The sequence below is a fragment of the Maniola jurtina genome, chromosome 5, assembly GCF_905333055.1.
Source record: "Maniola jurtina chromosome 5, ilManJurt1.1, whole genome shotgun sequence".
Classification (NCBI taxonomy): Eukaryota; Metazoa; Arthropoda; class Insecta; order Lepidoptera; family Nymphalidae; genus Maniola; species Maniola jurtina.
This window is the reverse complement of record NC_060033.1, coordinates 12,615,009-12,640,150: the sequence shown is the minus strand read 5'-3', so window position 1 is coordinate 12,640,150 and position 25,142 is coordinate 12,615,009. Positions and strand designations below refer to the sequence as shown.

Genomic DNA, 25,142 nt, shown 5'->3' with positions numbered 1-25,142 from the left:
TGCAAACGGTGCTTGTGTGCAAACGTCAATTTTCAAATGTCATTGTCAAACACCATGAAACAGTGGTGCCATTTTAGGGTATTTTACCTTAGATTTAGGGCAAAACTAAACTAGCAGGATAATTTTTAGTGTGATAATTCACATAAATATTGCGATAATTTTTGTGTAAATAATTAACGATATTATGGAGATTTTGTGTAAAATAAAGAGATTACTTAAAAACGTTTAAAACTTACTGCCACAAATTAAAAGATTACCTAGGTACTTAAAACGCGAAGAAAACATACATTTAAAAATATCTTTCAGTCTTACTGTAAAATCGTAATGCAAAAGTCAAAAATTAATAATTCATAACAGATAAAAATATAAGGTGTGAACCAAGCTTGGGGCAAAGTGAAATTAAGACTTAGTAACACTGCACTACAATCAAAGATTGCAAACCAAACCGCGCGGCGCGCGAATGTTTTTTTATATTTCGCGTTTTGGGCTGTGATTTTGAGTTATAATTGTCAATTGAAGTTGAACTGTACGATTAAAATTAAAAAATACTACTGTTTTATAAATGAGCCATGGCCACCTACAATAAAACTCTAAAGTTAATAGCCATCAAGCTGGGACTTGGTGATGAAGAAAAAGTAACAAAGTAATTAACATTTTCATTTCTTTATTAGTGTTTCCAATTCTATTCTTTGTGATAAGTTAAACATTAAAAACTGTACTTAGTGGATATTGTGGTTTTTGTGTTACTAACGCTTGAGCACATGAAGTCATGCATTACAGTCAGTCAGCTTTTTTGCGTCCACTGCTGGATTGGATATAGGCCTTCCCGAAAGCGCTCCACCACACAGTCCTCGCCTTTACTGATCCATCCAATTCCCTCTACCTCTTTTAGCTCGTGCATACAAAATTGTATTGCACCTGACAAAAGGTTATTGTATGTGCCTACTCTTTTCTACCCTAACTTACTTGGGGAAAGGCAATATTACTTTATGGTAGTTTCTAAATTGCCAAAACATCAAAGTTGTGACCAAAAATAGAAGCCCTTTAAAGACCCTCTATAATAAACTTACTGGCAAAAGGGTCTGACAATTTTTTTTTTTTTCATTGTAATGTAAACAATTAGCTGGCAGGTTACCTGATGTTAAGTGATTACCACTGGGCGCCTCCCATGAACATTGTAGCACCAGAAGAATCACCAATTTGTTGCCAGCTTTTGAGGACTTTTTGTGTTGTTCTGAACTAAACTTATGTTTATATTATATGGTGTTTTCTTCTCTCTCTTCTCTTCTTTTCTTATATGGAGACTTTACAACCTTGTTCCTCCTTCACCATTCTACCACAGAACAGTGAGAAACTGTGAACTATGTGGCATCCTTATTTGGTCGACATCCAATCCACTCGCACAAAACATTTTCAATATGCACGACTAAGGTGCTGAATGCTCTTTTGATGTATATTTTAATGTATCCTCCTACATCTATCCTACATATAACTTAAATATCTTCAAGACAACTGTATTAGCATCTTCTAGGCAAGCGGGGTTCAAACCTAGATCACATCAATGCTGTTTGTTAAGCATGATTGTCATCAAGCACAAGCCTATCTTGCAATAAAAAAGTTTAAGATAATAGAATAAATTGTTTTAGGGAGTTTACACTAGTATTATTAGAAATGCTTTATTATAGGTAATCTAAATATAACATTTGTTTCTACAGTAAAGCTGCAGAATTTGAACGTTTATTGCAAACAAAATCCATTGCATACAGTAATATGACAGAAATCAGTAAAACTGTCATATGTTTGGATCTTGCTGCATCTATTTTTGGTGCTAATTTGGATAATGTAAGTTTTCCTATTTTATAACTGGGCTAGCCTACTTTGGCCTTCTATTTGGGGTACTTGGTTCAATCCTGGACTGCACCTCTAATTTTTTAATCTGCATTTACAAAACAAGGAATACAACACTTTTAGTTTTGTCTGTCTATCTCAGTGTCACAGCTGTTGTAAAAATATACTATTTTTAAAAAGCTGTAAAGTTGAAATGTAGTGCAGCTATAGAGTTATGGACTCCTGTTTGCGCTGCAATGAGGTGTATTTAAATTAAAAAAAAAAACCTTTAAGGATGCCTCCTGAACTGTACATGACAAGCGAGAGTCAAAAAAAAATTTATTTTACCCCCTTCGTTGAATTAAAATCATTGTGACTTGTCTCAACAGTTTTTGGAAAAACTATCATTTACAAAATTAATAACTGTTAAAGTATTGCACCTGACCATTTATTTATATTGTGTACCTCGGTAGGAATGGCATTCCGAACCAGTGGTAGATTTTTTTGATGATTCAAAAGCACTTGTAAAAGTTTAATTGAATAAAAACATTTTGAATTTGAATTTGCACTTGAGCATTTATACTGCAGTGAATATGATATTCAAATTTTTTTAAATCATTGCTTCTAATACAATTTCAGAAAACAGCAATTAAGTACTCGGGCTTGAGAGGTCCCACATACATGAACTGCAGAAAGATAGTAGAGAATCTTCTAGAATTGAACTGCAATAGACTGACAGTGTCATTCCTGTGCGTCTCACTGCAATGTACTGGAGTGCAGACTTTGGCTGAGAACATATTAGAAGAGTACCAGAGGCAAAAGGGTGTAAGTATATACTTTTTGTCCCTACTTTGCCTATTGTACTATCAATATTATCATGTGATATTGCAGATTGTATCCCGAAAAAAGCTGTGATAGTCTAGTGGTTAAACATTGGGCTTAAAGTTAGGGAGGATATTTTAGTTCATCATCATCATCATCATCATCAGCCTGTGGACGTCCACTGTTGGACATAGGCCTTCCCTATAGAGCGCCACCACACCCGGTCCTCAGCCTTTCTCATCCAGCCACTTCCCGCCAGCCGCTTTATATCGTTGGTCCATTGTGCTGGAGGGCGTCCCACACTACGTTTGCTTAAACGCGGTGTACACTCAAGGACATTCATCATTTAATCATTTTATTTCAGACAACAATAATTATGGTTATTATCTATATACCTATGTGTTATGTGAATTAAAAAAAATTAAAACAAGCCTATCAGTTGCCTTAAACACTGAAGGAAAACATCTTGAGGAAACCTGCATGCCTGTAGTTTTCCATAATGTTGTCAAAGGTGTGTGAAGTCTGCCAATCTGCACATGGCCAGGGTGGTAGACTATGGCCAAACCCTTCTCATTCTGAGAAGGGTTTGGCCATACCTGCGCTCAGTAGTGAGCCGGTGATGAAGATCGAGGAAATATTGGTGGTATTGACAGGATGTCAATGTATTTAGATGTTCTTAAAATGCGATACGAGAATCGCGATATGATATTTGATAGTGTAACACCCCCTACCTCAATTCAAACTTTCTAGAGTTATGTATGTGTATTAGAAGCATAAGGAAAGGAAAGGAAACTGTCAACACTTCTATCTGTGATACAATCCACGCGGCAAGAAACAGAGAGGAACATCGTAGCAAAGATTGCATAAAAGGGAGCCACGATCCTCAAAATTAAGAAAACAACGTAGGAAGAAGGAAATGTATTAGGAATTAAAAATCACTTGCTATAACAATAAATCAAACATTGTGATTAAACCTGCATGACTAAAAGTGAGATTTATGGAGCTCACTTTGACTTTGTTCAGACTTATGATTGAGTTTAAACGAGACAGATTTATGTGACATACATACATCTGTCCCGTTTTAACTCTGTCTTAAGTCTAAGCAAAGTCTAAGTGAACTCTATAGATCTCACCCTTAGAGTTCTCCATAATGTTCCCCAATGTGGATGAGGTCTGCCAATACAGAAGCAGGCCGGCGATAGGTTGAGATGATGATGATGATGAAGGTTGCTGTATATCTTTTGTATAAATTGACCTCTTGGGTAGAGGCTGCATGTGTGAAGGGAAAAGTAATATGTTGTAAATACCTTCTTTCTGTATTGTTGCAGAAAATTGATTCAAGTTTACCACAATACGTTTGCATGGCTGTGTATCAAGCTTGCAGGTAAGTCATTTATTTACCAAATGATCTTCTTCTTATTCTTTGTTTAATGGCTTAATTAGTTACCGAATGGTGTTCGCTACTTCGTCGACAAGTTTTTATAAATCCCGTAAAAAGTCTTTGTTTTTCCGACATAAAAAATTAGCCTGTGATCGACCACAAAAAGACAGACATACGTACTTTCGCATTTATAATATTAGTGTAGATTGAAAAATCATTAAGCCTGCTTATTTAACAAAAGAGGGGTGTTATTAGTTTGACGTGTATATCTGTGTATCTCTCTGTGGCATCGTAGCTCCTGAACTAATGAACTGATTTTTTTTGTTTGAAAGGTTGCTTGATCGAGAGTATTCTTAGCTATAATCCAAGAAAATCGGTTCAGCCGTTTGAAAGTTATCAGCTCTTTTCTAGTTACTGTTCACATGTCTAGTGTAGATTGAAAAATCATTAAGTCTGCTTATATTAGTTTATTACTGTAATTTCTCATTAAGTGAAATTTGTATAATTTCTTTTGAGAATAAAATTCTTTAACCACATTTATGATTAACTAGCAATATCGGCGAGCGATTCATTTTATTTAATACTGAATCGTATTTTAGGTTAAACAAAGTTAAGATATCAAAAAGTAAACTGATGGAAAAATCTAGACTAAAACCAGGACAATGGACAAAATTAGATGCTGACTGGACAAAAATTGTAGATGAAAAATTTGCTAATGTTAAAAAGAGTGGTAGAACACCAAAAAATGCAGGAAAAGTTTGTGTTGAAAGTGAAAAAATGGAAGTGGATGTGCCACGTCCAAGTAAAGAGAAAGAAGAATCTGCAATAGAACCTTACGAAGATTGGAAGAAACGCATGCTCGAAACTGCTTACAAAGAACTGAAACAGTTAGAAGAAAAGCAGAAAAAAGAAGAGAAAGAGAGACAAATAAAAGAAAATCAGTTAATGGAGGTAGAGTTTACATCGCCTAGACGGTCGCCGAGGAAGACGCCGCAAAAGTTTTCGCCATACAAAAGTCCAGCGAAACCTGTTACTGCTATTAGACTTCTTTTTCCAAGACAATGATCTATCTATATTAAGTAATTATGTATTATTTTTTATGACAATATTGTGGGTGGCCTTTATTGACGTATTTTAATAAAACGCTATTTAACGAAAAAAATTGCATTTTTATCTCTAAAATATCACAACACTAAGGCTGAAATCTATAGAGCACACTTTGACTTTGCTCAGACTTAATACAGTGTTAAAACGAGACAGCGTTATATCGCTGGCATAAATCTGTCTCGTTTTAACTGAAACTTAAGTCTAAGTGAAGTCAAAATGCGCTCTATAGATTTCAATCTAAAGTTTAATGACGAACTAAAACAGTCTATATGGTCATGCATCACTCATCGACATCATGAACACAATTTTTATAATAATTTATACTATCACAACAATTTTTGCTAATGAAGTCTTTTCGAAAGGATCAAACAACACAATCGATGAAGAAGTTACTTTCGAAAATCCATATCGGCCAACTTTGGCCTACCCTACATCTCTTGGGTTCCTATTCATATTTACGACGCTCCTCATAGGTGTTGTCATAAGAACTGTTATGTTATGGACAAGCATGTGTATTCCTTACCGGATTGTGATGTTCTGTATCGGAGGGCTCGCAGGATTCTGCGCCCACAGATATCCATCATTCAGACCAATAGTCCAGATATGCTATGTCGACGTGGATTTGCTCCTACTAGTCTACTTGCCAATAATGGTTTTCTATACGTCATATACAGTGGATTCTCATTCATTTTGGAAGAGCTTTCCCCAAATATTACTGGTTGGAGTACCTGGAGCTTTATTAACTGCTTTAATAGTTGCTTTTATGGCGTATTACTTGATCGAATCATCGTGGAACTTTCCAACAGCTTTCCTATTCGGAGTAATTTGCTCTCCGATATATCCAATGGAAGTTGTGAAGCAGTTAAAAGAAACGTCCAAAGGGAAATATATAAGCGTTCTGCTTTTGGGAGAAGGATTGATCGGAGATGCGACAGTCATGATTGAATTTACGGCTGTTTTTGGATATTTAGCACTCGCAATAACTGAAGCTTCTCAGCTATCGTTGTTACTTCTCCGATTTGCTGGGGGAGGTGCATTATTGGGGATTGTTATGGGCAAAACGATATCCGCATTTTTATCTTTGACGTATTACGATTTGCCTTGTGCCGTGACTATAACTTTGGCTGGGGCTTATCTTACGTTTTATATTGGGGAGAAATATTTCTACGTTTCTGGTTTGTTGGGCACTGCGATAGCTGGCGTGATTGTTAGCACGCGCAAATCAACTCTTGCTGCAGATGTTGAACAATTTGTTTCATATTTCTGGAGTATAATGGCGCATATTGCGAACACCTTGATCTTCACGATCGTTGGTGTTGTGATATTTGAGAAAGTGACCTATGTTATCAGCGTTCGTCAAGTGGCTTTGATCTTCGTCACGTATACGACGGTGTACTTCTCAAGGTCACTGGTGTATGCTATAATGACTCCTATTTTAAGGCACATTGGGTATGGAATGTCGTGGCAGCATTCTATGGCTTGTGTTTGGGGAGGCTTAAGAGGTCCACTGTCCCTCTGTTTAGCATTGATAGTGCTACAAACTCCAGCCGTAGCGGACGCAGGTGAAGTAAGTTATTTTTTTAAATGAAGAAATATAAATTCTGCTTCGGTATAGTATCCCCGCTTTTAGTTTCTATTAACATTTCGTCCATTTACCTGTACTTGGTATCTGGCCTTTCTTCTTCTTATGATTTTCTATTCCTCGATTTCTCTCTATTTGTCCATTTTTATAATGTGGTCCATTTTCTAGATATTCATAATTCAGACAGCGGGCCTGGTGCTCATGTCTTTGCTTCTCAACGCAACGACCATGTATAAAGTGTTAAAAGTAATTGGCTTAGCCGAAATATCTTTGGCTAAAAAAGCAAACATGACCAACTGTGTGAAACGGATCATGGCGACGAGAGATCGTTGCATTTCGATGTTGAAGATCGACAAGTTCCTTGCGGATGCCAACTGGGATCTTGTGCAAATAGGCAAGTAAATTAATCATTTTATTATATTTTCTATCCTTTGTAAATTCTCTGAAATCAATTATGTTTTTTTCATCGTCTTCCTTGAATACTTTGTTTTACAGTTTTATTGAGACATGATTTCATAGGTTTTCTGGTCCGCTGGTGACTGTATTATAAAATATTTCACACTCTTCCAAAATAACCGACTATTTTTGTGCAACTTTGTACTTTATCAAATAATTCTAATTATGCTATTAATATAATTTATTGCTTTAATTTATGCAATAGAAGTTCGTATTAAGAAAGAGGAAGGTAAATAAAGAAGGTGTGTTGCTAAAGAACTTGAAATCTATGTTGACGAAGATGCTAAATTGCTAATTACAAAAATCATATCAATAGCGAAGATGGAGCAAATCCTGTGTTAAAATTATACGTTGATATAACGTAGATTTTGTAAATTCAACTCCAAAATGTAAAAGTTAATATTGATTCTCTAGGCACAACAATCAAACATCCATACCAAATCCAAATGTCGAGGGATGAGGAAACCGATGATGATACTTACATGGGCTATCATTACACTACTTGTCCAGACTGTGAGAGGGAAATACCCAATGAGCCGACGAAGAAGGAATTTGCGGAAATGATGAGGCTTGTGCTTTTTACATTTTCTTGGAAAGTTTCAGCTCAATCTTTAGGTTTACCACTTGACTGAGACGGCTTGTTGGATAAGGCGAGAGTTACGGTAAATATAATATAATAATATAAATATAATATAATATAAGATAGTTATATTGAGAGTCTTCGACATCTTGCCGAAACACGCGCCCTACTTTACGAACCGTCTCAGTCAAATGGTAGGTATAGCTATAGCAAAATCCAGGTCAAAAGTTTTCTTTTCGTCTTCTTATTGATCTCCATGAATGATTATGGGAAAATGTCCACCTTCTATATTCGTTGTATCTATTCTTGTTGCTTTACTTCTCCCACTGCCAAGGGTCACTGATTCTGGTCACTTCTTATCTTTTTTTTTAACGGTCGTTAAAAAAGATTAATAAATTATTAAATTTTTTGCCATTGTGAATTTTCCACAAAAGCTGTTTTTAGTTTTTCTTTATTCGATGTACGCAATAAAGGGTAATTAAATATTTGATCAGAGAAGCAAACCAACGTGTACTGAAAGCAATGAAGATTTCCTACTGGCGTCAATATGAACATGGTAAGATCAGCAAGGATGGAGTGAGGACGTTAGTGCAAGCTGTTGAGGTGGCTGCTGATGCGGACGATGGAAGGGTCAATTTAGATCAACTGGCCACTTTGTGGAAACCTAAGGTAGGTGTTTTAACTGTTGCACCTAATTTTACCATTATGACACATGTTAAAATATAAGAAGAGCTTTATCTTTCAAATTCTTCATCTTGAGATGACGTTGATAGATTTATCTTGCAATTTTATCGGTACAATTAAATACAGTACATATATAAAATGGTGTAGCGTAAGGATGGTTTTATTAATTTAAAAATGCTTTTTAAAACAACTTATCCTAATAACCTAAACTTTAATGTTTCAAGAAATATCCAGAAGTTACCTACTGTAGTATCTCGTCACGATCGTAGAAAAGTGACGGATCTGAATTTTTTAAAACAACAGTATAATAATTTCGATTTTTTTTGTCAACCTTTTTAACCCCCGACCCAAAAAGAGGGATGTTATAAGTTTGACGTGTGTATCTGTGTGTCTGTGTATCTGTGTATCTGTGTATCTGTCTGTGGCATCGTAGCGCCTAAACGAATGAACCGATTTTAATTTAGTTTTTTTTGTTTGAAAGGTGGCTTGATCGAGAGTGTTCTTAGCTATAATCTAAAAAAATTGGTTCAGCCGTTTAAGAGTTATGAGCTCTTTTCTAGTTTTCTTGTAGAAAAGAAGGTTAGATAACCGTTAGGTTCATGATATTATGTCAATAGACAAATGTCAAGCTGTCAAGATGGACGTTGCCTAAATACATAATTATTTATTTGAAAATGATGTTTTGGAAAACTCAGATACTTTGGATCGTCGGGGGTGTTATAAATTTTTAATTTACACTTGTATATAAAAAAATCTGTGCCAATGAAAATTCACAGGCATCTGATTAAAAATGTCTGTTTTAAGAATATGGTGGATTGATACTTCATATTGTAGTATCCAAAGCAAAAAGTGATTTATTTCGAATTTTTTTACAACACCGATATTATCCTACGATCATGACGATCTGTTCTTTTAAGGCCCATGCAGTCTGGCTGCGTCGTAAGTTAGTAGACATGATGATGCCAGACCCGGCCAATGCCCAAATCCCTCGCACGCCCTGGCGTCAATGGTGCTTCAATCTAGTTTCCAGTGTGTGGTTCGATGGTTTCATATACGTGATGATTTTGTTGAACACCCCTGTCATACTTTGTGAAGTGCTTCTGAAACCACCTGTGACGCAGACCGTTACATTAACGATCAAGTCTCTTAATTTGTAAGCCATTCCTTCTGTAATCAATCTCATTATACTTTTGTTGCACTTTAAATGCTTTTCTCAATTGACAAAGTTTGATAAGTTAATCTATAACTATAGGTTCCATAATCTTAGAACCTATTATCTATATTATATTGTCAGTAAGAAAAATTTAGTTAAGAACGTTCTCTAATTTTAGACACTCCTTTAACTTTTTTTGCTTTTACTTAATACTCTTGAAACATTGATATAATTTTTATTGTATTAATTATTATGTTAGTCAGTTTTTTAAACTCACATCAGCTAGTTTCTTCAAATCTAACATCCATAGTTTCAACTTCATCTTTAACTTATATTTTAGATTCTTCTTCGTCATCTACTTTATGGAAATGGTTGTGAAATTTTTTGGTTTAACCATTCGTGGATATTTCAAGTCGCATTGGAATAAATTAGATTTCTTTATTGTCTTTATGGCTACATGCGGTTAGTATTTACGGCTTTTGTAATAATTTTGTTCTTCCTTTATTCGTATTAGCTAAATGATATACAGCATCACTAAAGATAGCAAATATTCATCTTTCAAAAAGGGGGTTGGCGAATTTGGTCCCAGCATTTTCAAAAACCGTTCAGATTCAGAAATCATTTAATTTTAATAATATTTTTCAGAGTATTTTTCTGTGTAAGTACTTTTGGAAGATGGGGATCAAAAACATAATTATTCACAAGTACACATTAAAATAACCGTTAAATGGCAATACAAGTGAATATCTTTTTTCTCCCAACTTTATTTGATAGACTTTGATGAAGTTTTTTGTAAGACTGGTATACTGGAACAAGCATGAGAAGTTTGATTCGTGAACGTGGGCTTGAGGCCCACGGTTCTGTTAGTTTGGGTCTGAAACTCTATGGAATTCACCAATCTCCTTACAACTTTCAAAAATTTGTTCAAAAAATTTATAGTTTTCTCTTATACGAGAGATGTATTCGATTTCGGCCTTAAGAATTTTAAAATTGTCTTCATTTTCATATTTTTCTTGTCCGTCAGAACATTTTCTCGCATCTGTTTTGTGACCTGTAACAATATTTTGTTGGTATTGTTTTAGATTTGATCCTTGACATAATAGATGCTGTAACACCCTGGGATAAGTGGAATAATTTAAACTCAAGCGTACTTACTGCCACAAAATTGTTAAGAATGCTTCGATTCTTAAGATTATGCAAGTTGGCCAGGTATGATGGGTTTTCTACAACAATAGTCTTTAGTCTTCTCTTCCTCACGGTATCAATTTTCTTCCAGAGTGTCTGTACCTAAAATCATGGCTTACATCGATAGGATGATAGATTTACAATTAGCATTCGGTTATGATGTCGGAAAAGTAAGTCTGTATTTTCGTTTTCGTTACTAAATATTTCTTGTAAATTCTTACTTCAAAACAATTAGAAAATTTCATTGAGATTTTATTTTAGGGATTCGTAACTGGTGAACAAGAAGTATGCTATCTTCTTCCACAATTAGTCGATAATAAACAAATACAAGAAACACTTTATAATAAACTTGAAGTTGATAGGTGAGTTATACATATATTAGATTAAAAGTTGCCCACAACTTCGTATGCCAGGATGGTCATGAAGAGTAGCCTATAATCCTTGCAAAAAAGGCGTAAAAGTCAATTAATACTTAGTCAATTAGTACTACAAGGGGGTATACTAAGACCGCTACTGTATCTGATTGATATTACAATCAATATTGGTAAGATTGATGTACTTATTTAATGAAAAGTGAAGTAAAACATTTTGAATGATAGGTTAACGGTAACACGTCAGCTAGGATTACTACAAAGGGATCGTCCGTGGACAGCGATAACTGTTAAAACGAGGCAAGCTACAACATCGACTTTGAATATAATGTTACTTGATGCCATGCAACTAAAGGAGGAAGGTATGACAGATATATCCATAGTTAATTCATAATACAAATTATTATCATTTGTTAACGAAAATGATAGATCTGAAAGTCTTCCGTAATATTGGATAGAATCAGGCGTTACTTTGCGGAAGTTCATGTTTAGCAAGAAACAGTAAAAAATTATTTTGCTATAATCCGCCGACAGAAAAAATCTGTATGGTCAAACATGCAGTTGCAAGTGACAAGTACTTGACAATACAGCATTGTAAAGTCGAAATCTCCTGAGGATACTCCGGTGTCGGGGCGAAACGTACGTCGAGAGTAGTGGAAAAGTCTTGTGTGGTGGTGCATGTGAATGGTGGTGGCAGTGCTTGCTTGGGAACTTGGCTTTATTGCTTGGTTGGGGAGGTAAGCGGTGCTTAGCTTGTAACTGCATGTTTGGCCATACAGATTTTTTCTGTTGGCGGATTATAGCAAAATATTTTTTTACTGTTTCTTGCTAAGTCTTCCGTAATGTTTTCAAAGGTTTGTGAAGTCTGCCAATCCGCACTTGGCCAGCGCCTATAGCCTTTGAGATAATCATAGGTTTGATTTTATTAATGATAAATAGGTACTCATTTAGACATTAGGTACTTATTTTATTTATGTATTCTTGCAAAAAGTATTCTTTCTAAAAATTTTAATCAAATTATGTAATATTTAGGTTTCCTAGATGAAGTAGAATATCGATTACTGGTTAATGCTATACAAGAAAAGGTGCAAATGTGTCGTCATAAAGGAAGTTTAGTAGCCCCTGCTTCGCCTGAAGTAAATGAAACATATTATGTTCGTTTTGTTATTGTTGTAAAACTTTATATACTATCCTTAACTTCCTTTTTTAATAGACGCAGTTGCGAGCAGTTTCCTGGCTACAAGGAAATGAGCGGGTTGCTGATTTCTTTATAGAAAACTCTGAAATTCACAACTATAACATTAATGATATTCTTGTATCTCGGGGTGAGTATTTTTTACTTTATTTCGGTCTTCTGGCTACTAAAATTTTGAAGTTAATCTAAGAAATAATGATTTGCTACTTTCGCGTCACTATCCTTGCGATGTCTGCGACAAACAATAACTTCTAAATAATGTAGTCAACTCCCCTTGATCTAAGGAAAATATAGGCGAAGCTGAAATCCTGTATTTTTTAATTTAGCTGAATCTGTTGAATACAATCTCTAAACTGGTCTGATGCTATCTTTTTCCGCAGAATTTATTAAGAAAGGGAGGGGAGAAAGGGACACTTTAGACCTGACATTTTAGCCTAGTTTAGAAATTGTGTATCATAGAATTTGCCATATTGCATCTCAATAAAAGAGGTTTTGGGTTGTTTATAGGTGACCACCCAAAAGGTCTTTACATCCTAGTGTCAGGTCTTTGTGAAGCCACTTATACGCCACCAGACGAAAATCTAGATGAGGCCATTCCTAATTACGAGTTTCGAACAGACCTCAAGTTTGCGGAACCCAGCAAGGATTATATCGTTTCGGGAAATGTTATTGGAGTTTTGGGGGTATACTTTGGGACCAATATTCTTTCTTACTTTAGCATCATTTTTATTTTCAGTGACTAGGAAACTAAATAAAACGTTATTTAGATTCAAACTTATTTATAATTGATCAGACAGTTTTGATTTTTATCTTTCAGTTCGTTGGGATCGGGGCTTAAGTCTAATATCATCGATCTCATCAAGTTATTATTAAGTACTGATACTTCAGCATGAATTTTGCAACTGTCTATTAAAATGGCATTATAATTTTTAGTTATTCAGTTTCATAGCTATTGTTATGTTTCATTTCATTGAAATCATGATTTAATTCTATCACATCATTGATTTCACCAACATTTAATTTAATGGGTAGTTTCATATCTTTTATGCAATCGTCAATTAAGATTATATAATTATCCTAATCCTAATATCCTAATAATATTATAAATGTGAAAGTGTAGATGTTTGGGTGTTTGTTACTCAATCACGCAAAAACTACTGGACGGATTTGGCTGAAATTTGGAATGGAGATAGATTATACCCTGGAGTAACACATAGGCTACTTTTTATCCCGAAAAATCAAAGAGCTCCCGCGGGATTTTGAAAAACATAAATCCACGCGGATGAAGTCGCGGGCATCAGCTAGTTATTATGTAATTATCCACAGGTTCTTACGAATCGACCTTATAGTTACACAGCACGATGCGATTCAGCAGTACAGGCGTATTATATAACGATGCCAATCGTCAAAGAAGCTTTTAATCTAGCGCTACATCCTATTATGGGGTTAGTTCTTCATTTATATTTCAGGTTACTTTAGTTTTACCTTCCTTAACCTCAAATAATTTTTCTTCGTCTTAACTTAATCCTTATTGCTTGTTATTCTATGCACAGATTTTGTATGAACTTAGTAAGTTTATATAAAATGTGTGAATAAATTGTGTATCAAATAGACAGGTAAGTTCAACTTCCCATCTGGTACTCAATTAACTGTGTTCACTTTTTGGTTCACAATTATTTACGAGTACTATCAAATGCCTTTTACCTACTCTTAATGTTTTTTTGCCAGCTTCTCTACGTCAGTAGTAGTAGATGGATTTAATCTTAAATTCAGTTTAGTAAACTAGGTAGATGTTCTTAGATGTAACCATTTTTTTTTTAGATTAGAAGCAGCAATGTGGCGAGAGATCGGTATAAAATTGTCTATGATGATACTGCCTATGGTGCCAGCGTACCACGGCTGGTCTAACGAGAAAGTCAGCATGAGATTAGAACACGGCTTTGTACCATGTCTAAAGGCTTTTAAGGTTCACTCCTTATTGTTTAATTGTGCTCAAAATATAATAATATTGTTTTGCTTATAAGAGTGCCTGTTGCTTTTGCTCTTAGGCTATGTATAATGCTGGTACACTTCATGCTATGTAAGATTCAATTACCATTGAAAAAATTTCTTGCCATCTCGACTTGTCGCGTACTTTACTTAGTGCTTAAGAAAAATCAATCTTAATTTCACTCATACCAAATTTCTATTTCTTAGGAGAAACTCTTTTTATGACAGACCGTGTTAAAAGCCTCTTGTAAAACCAATATAGGTAATGAACTATTTTGTAAAAACTTAGTCACATAGAAAGTAGAGTAATTTTGTCATTAGATATTCGTGGTAAACGAGCTGATGGAAGATATCGTTTTGCTCGATGGTGTCTGTCAGGATATGGCTACGAGGGAGGTGTTCCTACCGCCTTGCTATATCCCGCGGTATGTAAATGAGTTCTTTCCTTTTAATTGCGGCTGTAGAAAATGTTATTAGCTGATTTTTGGTATTTTTACCCGACTACGGCAAAAGCCAAAAGGAAGGGTTATGATTTTTAGAAGTAGGTATATTATGTATGTATGTTTGTACCAGATTCTGTGTTTTTCACCGTAGCATCTAAATTACTGGGCTGATTTTGATGAATGAGGTGTCAATCAATTTGTTATTATGGTCCGGGTGACATAGGCTACATTTTTCCTACTTTATCTTGCTAAGATCGCCCTTGACTGTGATCTCATCTAGTGGTAAGTGATGATGTAGTCGAACTTGGAAGGGGCATGGCAGTTTTTACTAAACCCATACTTCCTATCGGTTTCTACACGGCATAGTACGGGAACGCTAATCAATTTTTTTTCTTTGTTAAAAGAATATTAGCCATGTTATTCATGACTAATATACCTACCCCTTTCTCCTCCAACTAAGCGTAAAGCTTGTGCTAGCAGTAGGTACGACAATAGAGCAACGGGTAGGAGCTGAACCGCCGACCATTCGGAACTCAGTCCGCTCCTTAACCGTTGAGCTATTGAGGCTCATTAATGGTTATAATATGCAGGACTGCCCATCGTCTAATATTCCCCAAATCCTCTCAAATGGTTGTGAGCAGTTCGTGTCCAGAGACCAAGCTACTGATCGTGCCAGCCAAGGACGCCGATGAACTGGACATCATGGAAGACGAGATGGACGATTTACAATGTGAACTGGTAACTGCTCAATATACTCGATCCTCCTTCACCGTTCTACCTCAGAATAGCGAGAAACCGTGAACGTTGTATTGTTCCAAGGATGCCGGCGTTGTCTTATGCCGCGGCTACATAAACGGCTATTAACAGGTTTTTCAACGGCATCTCTTGTTAACCGGCAACGGCATTCACATTGCCGTTTGGCGTTAGACGATTTTAACCCCGAACCCGACAAACTCATGAGTTTAGCCGTTAAACCTACATTTATATCTTTTATCAATTCTTCTTCGTTTGATTCACAATGGTTAAATTAAAAAAAAAAAACGCGAAAACGAAAAAAAAAACGTTTTTCCTTTTCCTTTTAAGTTACGGAACCCTAAAAATGAAAAGAAATTTATTTGTCCAGGTATCAAACATATCCTCTCGCTGTTTGTACCACAAAGTGGCTCGGAAGCTTTCGTCCGAATCGCGCGGCAAGAGCACCATGAGGATAAGAAGCAAGCGGCGCCGCGGGCCCAAACGAGTTAACTACAGGGAATCCGTTTGGGGGAACAAGATACGTGAGTTTCTACTCTATTCGTACCTAATTATCATATTACTGGGTGTTTCATTACGTTTGTTAAATTAACCTATTTCGAATTCTCATGTAAGATTGCCATCTCGACCTGTCGTGTATAGCACGCGACAGTTCGAGATGGCAATTGGGGTGGAGACGCCCCGCTCACTCACACAGCCCCCGAGCTAACCCGTTACGGGATAGTGCGGGTGTGGGCCGTCCCCCACCTCATACCCCACTCGACCTGTCACGTACTATACCTACCTATAGTTTGCGACATGTCGACACGGCAATCGGGGTATGAGGCAACTTGTGGAGGGGGGAGGGGGGACGCCCCGCACAGCGGCCGTGCTATCCCGCACCGAGTCCCCGATTGCCATGTCGACCTGTCGCGAACTATGCACAGATTAATTCCCTATTCCTACGTATGAATAAAAAGTTAGGCAGGCAGTTATTAATTTGTTCGCTTAGTAAGTAAGTTTAAAAAAAATTATTTACTGCTTGCCCGGATGTGATTGTCGAAGACGTTATCTACGTTGTTGATAATTTTCATAGAAAAAAGGCACTTTAGACCGATTGTGTGCTTTTTGGAACAGCACAGGCACAGGCAACCCTGTCTGTCCCATTCAAAGTAAGGCGCGACAGGCGGGGTTGCCTGTGCCTGTGCTATTGATCGTAGTTTTGAACCACAAATAAGTAGTTCAATAGTCCAAATGATCTAATAATGATAAATAAAGAAGTTTATTTAGCTCCACAAAATCACATCAATGATACTTATTGTATTTCCAGCTACGTCGACTGCTGCAGTACCATCCATGTCCAGCACTCACAGTGAAAAGGAACTCACTTCCAAATATTACAAGCCAAGTTACAGTGATATAGTGAGTTGTAGAAATTACACAAGAATTTTAGAAGTCAATATTAAAAAAAATCATCTTACTGATTTATCGATAATTTTTGTTGGATAGCTGTATCGATACTTCAGACATTCCTATCACGCACTAAGGAACCTTAATGTGAAATGGGTATCACGGGTAGTTAGTCTAACCAGTTACTTTAATTTATTGTTGTTACCTGTTTATTTATGGTGTTTTTTTACAGCCAGAGAAACTTGAACAGCCGAAACGACGACGTAAGTTGATTGCTGCATAATGATTATCCATTAATACAAGTGTAAATTAAAAATTTATAACATCCCCGACAAGTGAAGGTTACAAGAACCTAGAAAAGAGCTGATAACTTTTAAACGGCTGAACCAATTTTTTTGGATTATAGCTAAGAACACTCTCGATCAAGCCAAGCCACCTTGCAAACAAAAAAAAAGTAAATTAAAATCGGTTCATTGGTTTAGGCGCTACGATGCCACAGACAGATACACAGATACACACGTCAAACTTATAACACCCCTCTTTTTGGGTCGGGGGTTAATAAAAGGAAAAGCAGCATATTTTATGTTTAATACAAATAAAAACCGACTTCAATATCCAAAAACAACAAAAAGTAAAAAATACTTGTAAGCTTAGACCAAAAGGGGCGTTATAATTTAACTATTTTTATAAGTTATTAAATGTTCCTTCATATTAAGCTTGCGCGAGGACATAAGCCACAACGCGTAGAGGCTTATCAAGAGTTTTAATCTTTAAATACAAGAGTTTTAATCTTTAAATAACCTAACTGCAATATTAATTTGACCGGGGCGCAATTGCTATTGCAACCACTCAATCAAATTGGCGACCTAAACACAAAAGTATTTAATAGTCGTTGAGTCTCGAGTCGGAGCGAGACTGGCTTAAAAACCGTCAAGCAGCCGTATTTATACAAATCGATTCAAGATGGCTGCTCGGAAGCGATCGTGTGACGTCGAATGAGTCAAATATCTGTTTTATTATTTTAAATTTTAAATAGTTTTTTTGAAAAAGCTTACAGTTCAGAAAGTGGGATAGAATTAACGCAAAAATCCACTTAAAGCATACAAAATATAGTTCACAAATGAATATAGTTCGAAGTTAAGGGACAACCCTGGTCCTAGAATAAAATGTGTTGGGACAACCCTGGTCCACTCATCCCTTTAAGGGACAGCCCTGGTCCTAGAATAAAATATGCTGGGACAACCCTGGTCCAATATTTATTTTAAGGACCACCATGGTCTGTGACTATGTTTATAGTTAAAATAGAATTTGTTAATTTGAAATTATTAATTAGAGGCCTGGTGGCATACGAACAACGTTGGTCTTAGCATTTAACATTGGACAACCTGGTCCAATATTTATTTCGAGGACAACCATGGTCCATGATTACGTAAATACTTAAAATAGAATTTGTTTATTTAAAATTATTAATTATATTTATAGAAAGTTAGAAATTATTAGTGATACAATAACGTAAATCTGCCATGTTTTGTTGCTTGTCGCTCGAGGTCGACGACCCAATTTGGATGGCCGACTGTTAGCAACACTGGCTAAAATACTGTTTATTATAAGCAACAATGACCAAATTACTATTTTTATATAACTTTTGTGTAATGAAACAAGTGTAGCCACGTCAATACACCTTATTAAATATGTTATTATACCTTTGTCAATATACGTTTCATGACAAGACGTATATTGACAAAGGCAATTATTATTGTCCGGAAGTAGTGGGAGTTTTCTTCGAGAGTCGGGCCAGCCCGCTCAGTCAGTGTATTTTTGTACTCCAATCGAGAAGGTGTGAAGTGGAATATTGTCAAGTGTTAAAGTGTTAAAGTAGCAAATTGTAAAGACAAGTGGTAAAGTATAAGAAATACAGCATTAATTATGAGTAAGTTATGTTTTATTTCACTACTATTAATAATAATAAAATTAAAATCCTGAGATCACAAAATGTAGGTATCTGTTGGCGCGATCTGAGATAGCGCCAACATACTTAACAATTTAATTTATTACCGAATATATTAGGTAGGTTATTCTATGTATACACTTGTAACATGGGTACTTTCAAGTCAAGAGTGAATAGGCATATTCTAGGCAAGCGCGCTCTATCTAAGACTGCATCATCACTTGCTAGCAGGCCTGATTGTAGCCAAGCGCTAGTCTATAAATTAGAAAAAAAACGCTGGCTGCTTCGTATAACGCACCCACTCCCACATAGGCCCATAGACCATACGTATATGGGATTAGGCCTAGACACGTGACATAAAGTATCTGCCTAGGCCGCAGATACTTTATGTCACGTTATGTTCAACTAGATACTTATCGAATTAATTTGGATGACGAATTAGTTATTTGTATCCACAGCTTCAGAAGTGAGGCAGCAGTTATTGGCGAATGCTACGTCTCAGCCGTCTTCTTCCGTACCACTACAAGTGTCGGAAGTTGAGGTATATTGCTATTATCCTATTCAATGCTATATTCCGCGCCAAATAAATAGCCGTGCCTGAACTTTACCTCAACACGCGTAGCAATAAGCATTTTTAGGCGTCAATAGAGCGCGCGAGGTAGGTTCGCGAGGGAGCCGAACACTACTCTCGCGCCGTGCTGCACCCCTCGTTCGCCATCTGCATTAGTGCGAGTGGTTCATCCGTACACAATCACACTAATATTATAAAGGAGAAAGTTTGTATGTGTGTGTGTGTGTGTATGTTTGTTACTCCTTCACGCAAAAACTACTGGACGGATTGGGCTGAAATTTAGAATGGAGATAGATTATACCCTAGATTAGCACATAGGCTACTTTTTATCCCGGAAAATCAAAGAGTTCCCACGGGATTTCGAAAAACCTAAATCCACGCGGACGAAGTCGCGGGCATCATCTAATAAGTCGTATCCGTGCTTTGTAAATCCATATAGTTTCGATCGATGAACTGACGCACGGCCGCAACGCGGGTGTAACGCTGCAGTCGCGCGTTTTTATTTATATACATTTACAAAGCAGCGCGGCACTTTGAGCAAATTTGAAGCCACCCTTAGTAAGTGTAGGTACTTACGCTATCACAAGCGGCGAAGGAAAATAGCTATTACAAGCATTTTAGGAATTTCTCTCAAAACGACCAGTAAAAGTAATTAAAAAAAGTACCTAGTGAAATATTTCCATTCCATTAATAATATAATTATACGTTTCAGATCTACAACACGATGCTTTCCAAGAATAAACGAAAGTCTACGTGTAGGGAAAAACTAACTAGTAACTAGGTATATTTGTATAAAATATACATAAATAAAGTTGTGTAATACATAATGTAATCTGAAGTCTTTCCATTTATACTTTCGAAGAAAAAGATGATTGAATCGGTTCAATGGTTATGCATTTGAAGGAAGTGGAAAAGGCTATTTCTTTCTAATCTAAAGAGTTGTTTGATGAGTTTATAAATAAAAACTACAAGAGACATTTTCATATTTTTATTTTAAACTATAAGAAAATTTAAGAAAAAAACCTATAAAACGTGGTCCCAAATGCCAACACATTTCGACCAATCAAATTTTAGTAATCAATATTATTATTTGAGTTAATAATATTTTTTTTACATAATTGAAAAACCATAAGGAAATGTTAACATAATGCAACCAATATAAACATTTTAGCACCGATTTACCCTAATAAAATAGCATCTTTTTAAACATTTTTTGCTACTACATATTTAAATTTTTTAATTTTTTTAATCAGCTTTTTAAATATGGCAGAACGAAATACAAATAATACGTTTTTAGTAAGAAATGCGTAAAAGGAATGTAAAGTAAAAAAAGTCATTTTTTCACAACAAATTTTCAAAAGCATGCATAGACAAATAAGTATAAATAACACATCTGCCAAACATAAAACAATTAATGTATATGTTACATTATCAGTATTTTGATGGACACATTTTTTATTATTAAACTTATTTTTGTATATTTCAATCTTATCATAGTCTTTCACAATACGTCAATATAAATTGATACAATATATTATGTAATAACATCTACATATAAACTTTAAAGTACATATATCAACAAAACTGGAAAAGATTTTATATACTGTCCAAGAAAGCTGTGCCATATATATATATTATTTGAATACATAGGTACTAGATATTTTTAGCTTTATACATATAAAATATTGCACAACCAATATATAACATAAAAGTAACAAGTTAAAAAATATATACATCACTTGTGACACAGATGATATTAAAATCATTGGTCATTTGCGTTTAGCCTTATAGATTGTCTTCCAAAAACAAAAATCATAGAAAAGTCATATTTTTACATAGGCAAATATAACAAATGTTGCAAAGCTGGTCACATATTATCAGAAAATTGGCAAAAACATTTAGACGCGCGCCCAAATGCACTCTGATTATTCATTTTGTATATTGAGCGCAAAAGAAACAGTCCATTCTGAATATGAGGCAAATGAGTATGCACAACAACACATCTCAGCTGAGCTCAGGATATTAATCCTTAGCCTTAAGGTGGAAGCGATGGGCCTGCCCGCGAAATTCAAATTTAATCTGGTTTTTCGCAATTTGTAAACTAATACGACAACGTAGGCTTATGGTATTTTAATTGCGACAATGGCAGTATCATCCTCACAGGTTTATATAAAAATCTTTACTTGATAGGGTCCAGTTTAAGAAATTAGCTCTAGTATCGACTATTCTCACAAATTAGTCTATACTAGAGCTAATTTCTTAAACTGCCATTGTAAAATTAAAATGCCATAAGCCTACGTTGTCGTATTAGTTTACAAATGGCGAAAAACCAATTTAAATTTGAATTTCGCGGGCAGGCCTGATGCCCCTTAACCTGCACGAACTGCCATGTCGCAACTTCTGAATGGATTAGGTACTTATTGTGGGATCATTATACTAGATCCCATTAGATGTACACTTCTGATGTTCAGAAAGTGGGGGCAGAAAGTTTTCTAACACTATATCTGATAATAGGCGGCCAGCTTAAAGGATAGCCCGAAATTGATTAGATTGTTATAACAAGAGGATCAAATCCTAATATTACTCAAAAATACGACAATAAATAAATTATTGACTTAAATATATCATAGGACATATTTTATTCTTAATATACCAAACTAATCACTACGCAAACACTGATTCAAGTTAGGTGTTTTAAAAGTACAAAAAAAAAACCGAAATTGTATTTGTTATTTTGAAATCCACTAAGTACCTACCTGTTTAACGAGTATATTATTAGTTCACTTTGGACTTGCCAAACATGATATAGAGAAGGGCAAAAAGATTGCTTTATTTTCCTGCAGCCATACAAAAAGTTAAGTTTATTTGTTTTCTCATCAACTTTTTATTACCATATATAAATCCATACTAATATTATAAATGCGAAGGTGTGTCTGTCTGCTACCTTTACACAGCAGTTTAGCCGATTCTGACGAAATTTGGTACAGAGTTAGCTTATATCCCGGGGATGGACATAGGCTACTTTTTATCCCGGAAAATCAAAGAGTTCCCACGGGATTCCTAAAGACCCATCCGCTTAATTGATTTGTATGTTTGGTACTGAGGTAGCTTGCGTCCATGTTATTGACATAGACAACTTTTTATCCTGGAAAACTAAACAGTTCCCACGGGATCTTCAAAAACCTACATCCACGCGGACGAACTCGCGGGCATCCTCTAGTAAGTTAGACTTTTGTGTTCAAGCCAATTTAAGCTATCTAATATAAATGGCTTTCTTATGCATATGTAAAACATAAATACAAACAAAAATATACGAGTATTTTTCTTGATCTTTCTTTTTAGACAAATGTGTAGCCAAACTATACATACTAGTACGTTCATATACATTACACAAATACAACTATTTAACACCTATTTACACAACTGTAAATATGAAATTACAGTATTGATCTTTTACAATAACTAGTTTATTTATTCAAAAAATTAAATGAACATTGTTTAATTGAGCTGAACATTTAGTATTTTTATGTTGATTAACAAAATTACAATATATAAAACTAGTTCCGAAAACATAATTATTAATTTATAAGAAAAACACTACCAAGTAAAACCACAATAATATATTTGATAGAATACTTAACTACCAAAAATATGGAACCTGGTTATATATCAGGATTCAATACTAATATAAAGACCTGAACAAACATAGTGCAATGAAACCAGCACTAGTACACTATATACTTACGATTTGTGGCGAAGGAAACTGTTTACTGTCATAATGACAAATATGAAACTAATGGCATGCAATTATAGCAGCCTGGCTCCTTTTCCTTCACGAAGTTCCATTTTTTCTAGAAATTGCATGGAAAAAGTTTCCATTGTACATAGTGTGTTCAAGCCTCTTAAGTTTCTTTATTTAATTTTATTGTACATTTATAAAAACACCTAACAAAAATCGAGACTTGAGGAAAAAGATAGACAGCGCTAACAACCAACATCAGTGAATGTGTAGCTGTGATATTTATAAGGCAGACTTTTCAATTATGAAGCCTTTGTACCAAACATGTGATATTATTTATAAAAAATTGCAATCAGCTGAAATGCATTTTTAATAAGAAGCACAAATTCAAACATTAATATTAAGAAAAAGTAACTTAGGCTAAATAATAGTACAATTTCAGCCAACTACATTAATAATTTCATAACTGTCATAATATCACAATTTCCATGTTAGCTTCCATGTACTAAAAAAATTGTTAAGTGTCGTCTATCCATCTTTTTCCTTAAATCTGCACAAATCATATAACGACGTTGATATGCGTTTTCCGAGCTTCAAAACAACCTACTTCCGAGGTTGCTGGATATTTGGGCAAGGCTTAACGTTAATGTGAGCTGGAGGCTTAGGACTGTGAGCAACCTGCGCGGCTTGCGGCGTAAAGTCCGCATTACCTCTGTTGGGTGCTCCGGCGATTGACACAGGGTTGGACGGCACTGCAGAGGGGCCTCCGAGTCCAGTTAGGTCTTCATTAGCCGGTTCTTTGCCATCTTTAGTGTGAGGCAGCTTGTGCTGTGTGATTCTCATTCCTCCGGCTTTTACTGTGGAAGTTGTTAATATGGTAAATAAGTAGAATGGACTTTATATATAAAGCCATAATGAATGCATGAAACATATAAACTTGTTAGAGATGTGATTTGATCAGAGATGGTTGATGTGATACAGGGAATTCAAGGTTTTGAAATTCACTGATAACTATTGTCTATTGGTAGCAATATTAATAATAATCGGGGCAATAGTCTATTGATAGCAATATTATGATAGTTATTGATAGCTGGTACTTTTTCAAAACTTATGTAAGTGGTTAAATTTTTGTGATTTTGCTATGCTGTTTTTAATCAATCCACGTCAATTGATTTTTTTAATTTAATACAATAACAATAAGGGATGGTGACATGGTAACATGTTCTTGATAAATAATGTTATTCTTATTTCATAACACGTGCATAATTAGATACAATATGTAAATCTATTACTCATCGATATGGTCTATTAACGCTGACCTTGGAGTTCTTTGTTTAACAACACTCGTTTTAAATGGAAATGGAAAAAATATTTATTTCAAGGCTTTTCAAGGTTATGAGCATGTACTTTTATTTTATAAACTTTGGGGGTTTTAAGGTATTTTTTAGTTCATACGTGGAGCTTATCTACCATGTACAGATCAGCTTTTTAAATGGCTTCTTATCTACTGCGTTCTTAAACATATAGAATGCCTAAATATGTAAAATAAGATAATATTTTTTTTTAGTGTCTCGTAAGTAAACAAAGGTAAAACTTACCAGCGGGAGGGTGTCCCGCCTTAAGTTGAGAGGTCTCTTCTGGAGTAGACATTGCTGATGGGTTCAATGTTATTAAAATATAGCTGGACAATGTATAAAATCTGATAAGATTTGAGTAAATAATCGAAAAGTGACAACGTGTAAGGACGCGAATATGACAAGCTGACACAGTTCAATAACACAGACCACGAATCCGGAGAGTTCAATAAGAATAATTACAGATAAAAAATATTTGTATGAGGTATGAATAAACTGAAGTTAGCCGCAAAAGACCAAAGACAAAGTCTTCATCTTTAGCGCCATCTATTGACAAGTAGAAGATTTATTATAATGGTGTTTAACGCCATCTACTGGTGATTAGAAGATTTG

The 25,142-nt window shown here is 35.3% G+C and overlaps 2 protein-coding genes and 1 long non-coding RNA gene across 6 annotated transcripts in view; 2 read left to right on the top strand and 1 right to left on the bottom strand.

Moving 5' to 3' along the window:
* Window positions 1-25,142, top strand: part of LOC123865565 — a 417,170-nt gene that overhangs the window by 29,165 nt on the left and 362,863 nt on the right. The window lies entirely within an intron of this gene.
* LOC123865523 (sodium/hydrogen exchanger 10-like) lies at window positions 403-20,268 on the top strand. 4 transcript variants are annotated; one of them, XM_045906593.1, is made up of 27 exons: window positions 403-643; window positions 1,716-1,842; window positions 2,467-2,652; window positions 3,978-4,033; window positions 4,630-5,059; window positions 5,997-6,704; window positions 6,888-7,113; window positions 7,590-7,743; window positions 8,250-8,424; window positions 9,357-9,592; window positions 9,933-10,054; window positions 10,675-10,801; window positions 10,869-10,947; window positions 11,039-11,139; window positions 11,377-11,510; window positions 12,181-12,284; window positions 12,362-12,473; window positions 12,851-13,026; window positions 13,670-13,788; window positions 14,165-14,309; window positions 14,654-14,757; window positions 15,366-15,513; window positions 15,899-16,052; window positions 16,838-16,929; window positions 17,150-17,180; window positions 19,324-19,406; window positions 20,149-20,268. In XM_045906593.1, exons 1-27 carry the CDS (start codon window positions 570-572, stop codon window positions 20,215-20,217), a joined length of 4,272 nt encoding a protein of 1,423 aa, XP_045762549.1. In that variant the 5' UTR covers window positions 403-569; the 3' UTR covers window positions 20,218-20,268. The 4 variants fall into 4 exon arrangements, 3 of the variants coding, with proteins under 3 accessions (XP_045762549.1, XP_045762547.1, XP_045762548.1); XM_045906591.1 differs by lacking the exons at window positions 403-643; window positions 1,716-1,842; window positions 2,467-2,652; window positions 3,978-4,033; window positions 4,630-5,059 and having other exon boundaries at window positions 5,392-6,704; window positions 16,856-16,929; XR_006795987.1 differs by lacking the exons at window positions 403-643; window positions 1,716-1,842; window positions 2,467-2,652; ... (1 more) ...; window positions 4,630-5,059; window positions 17,150-17,180 and having other exon boundaries at window positions 5,392-6,704.
* On the bottom strand, window positions 22,751-24,960 carry LOC123865560 (death-associated protein 1). Its single transcript, XM_045906656.1, has 2 exons — window positions 24,774-24,960; window positions 22,751-24,032 (listed from the first exon to the last, which is right to left on the bottom strand). Exons 1-2 carry the CDS (start codon window positions 24,823-24,825, stop codon window positions 23,779-23,781), a joined length of 306 nt encoding a protein of 101 aa, XP_045762612.1. The 5' UTR covers window positions 24,826-24,960; the 3' UTR covers window positions 22,751-23,778.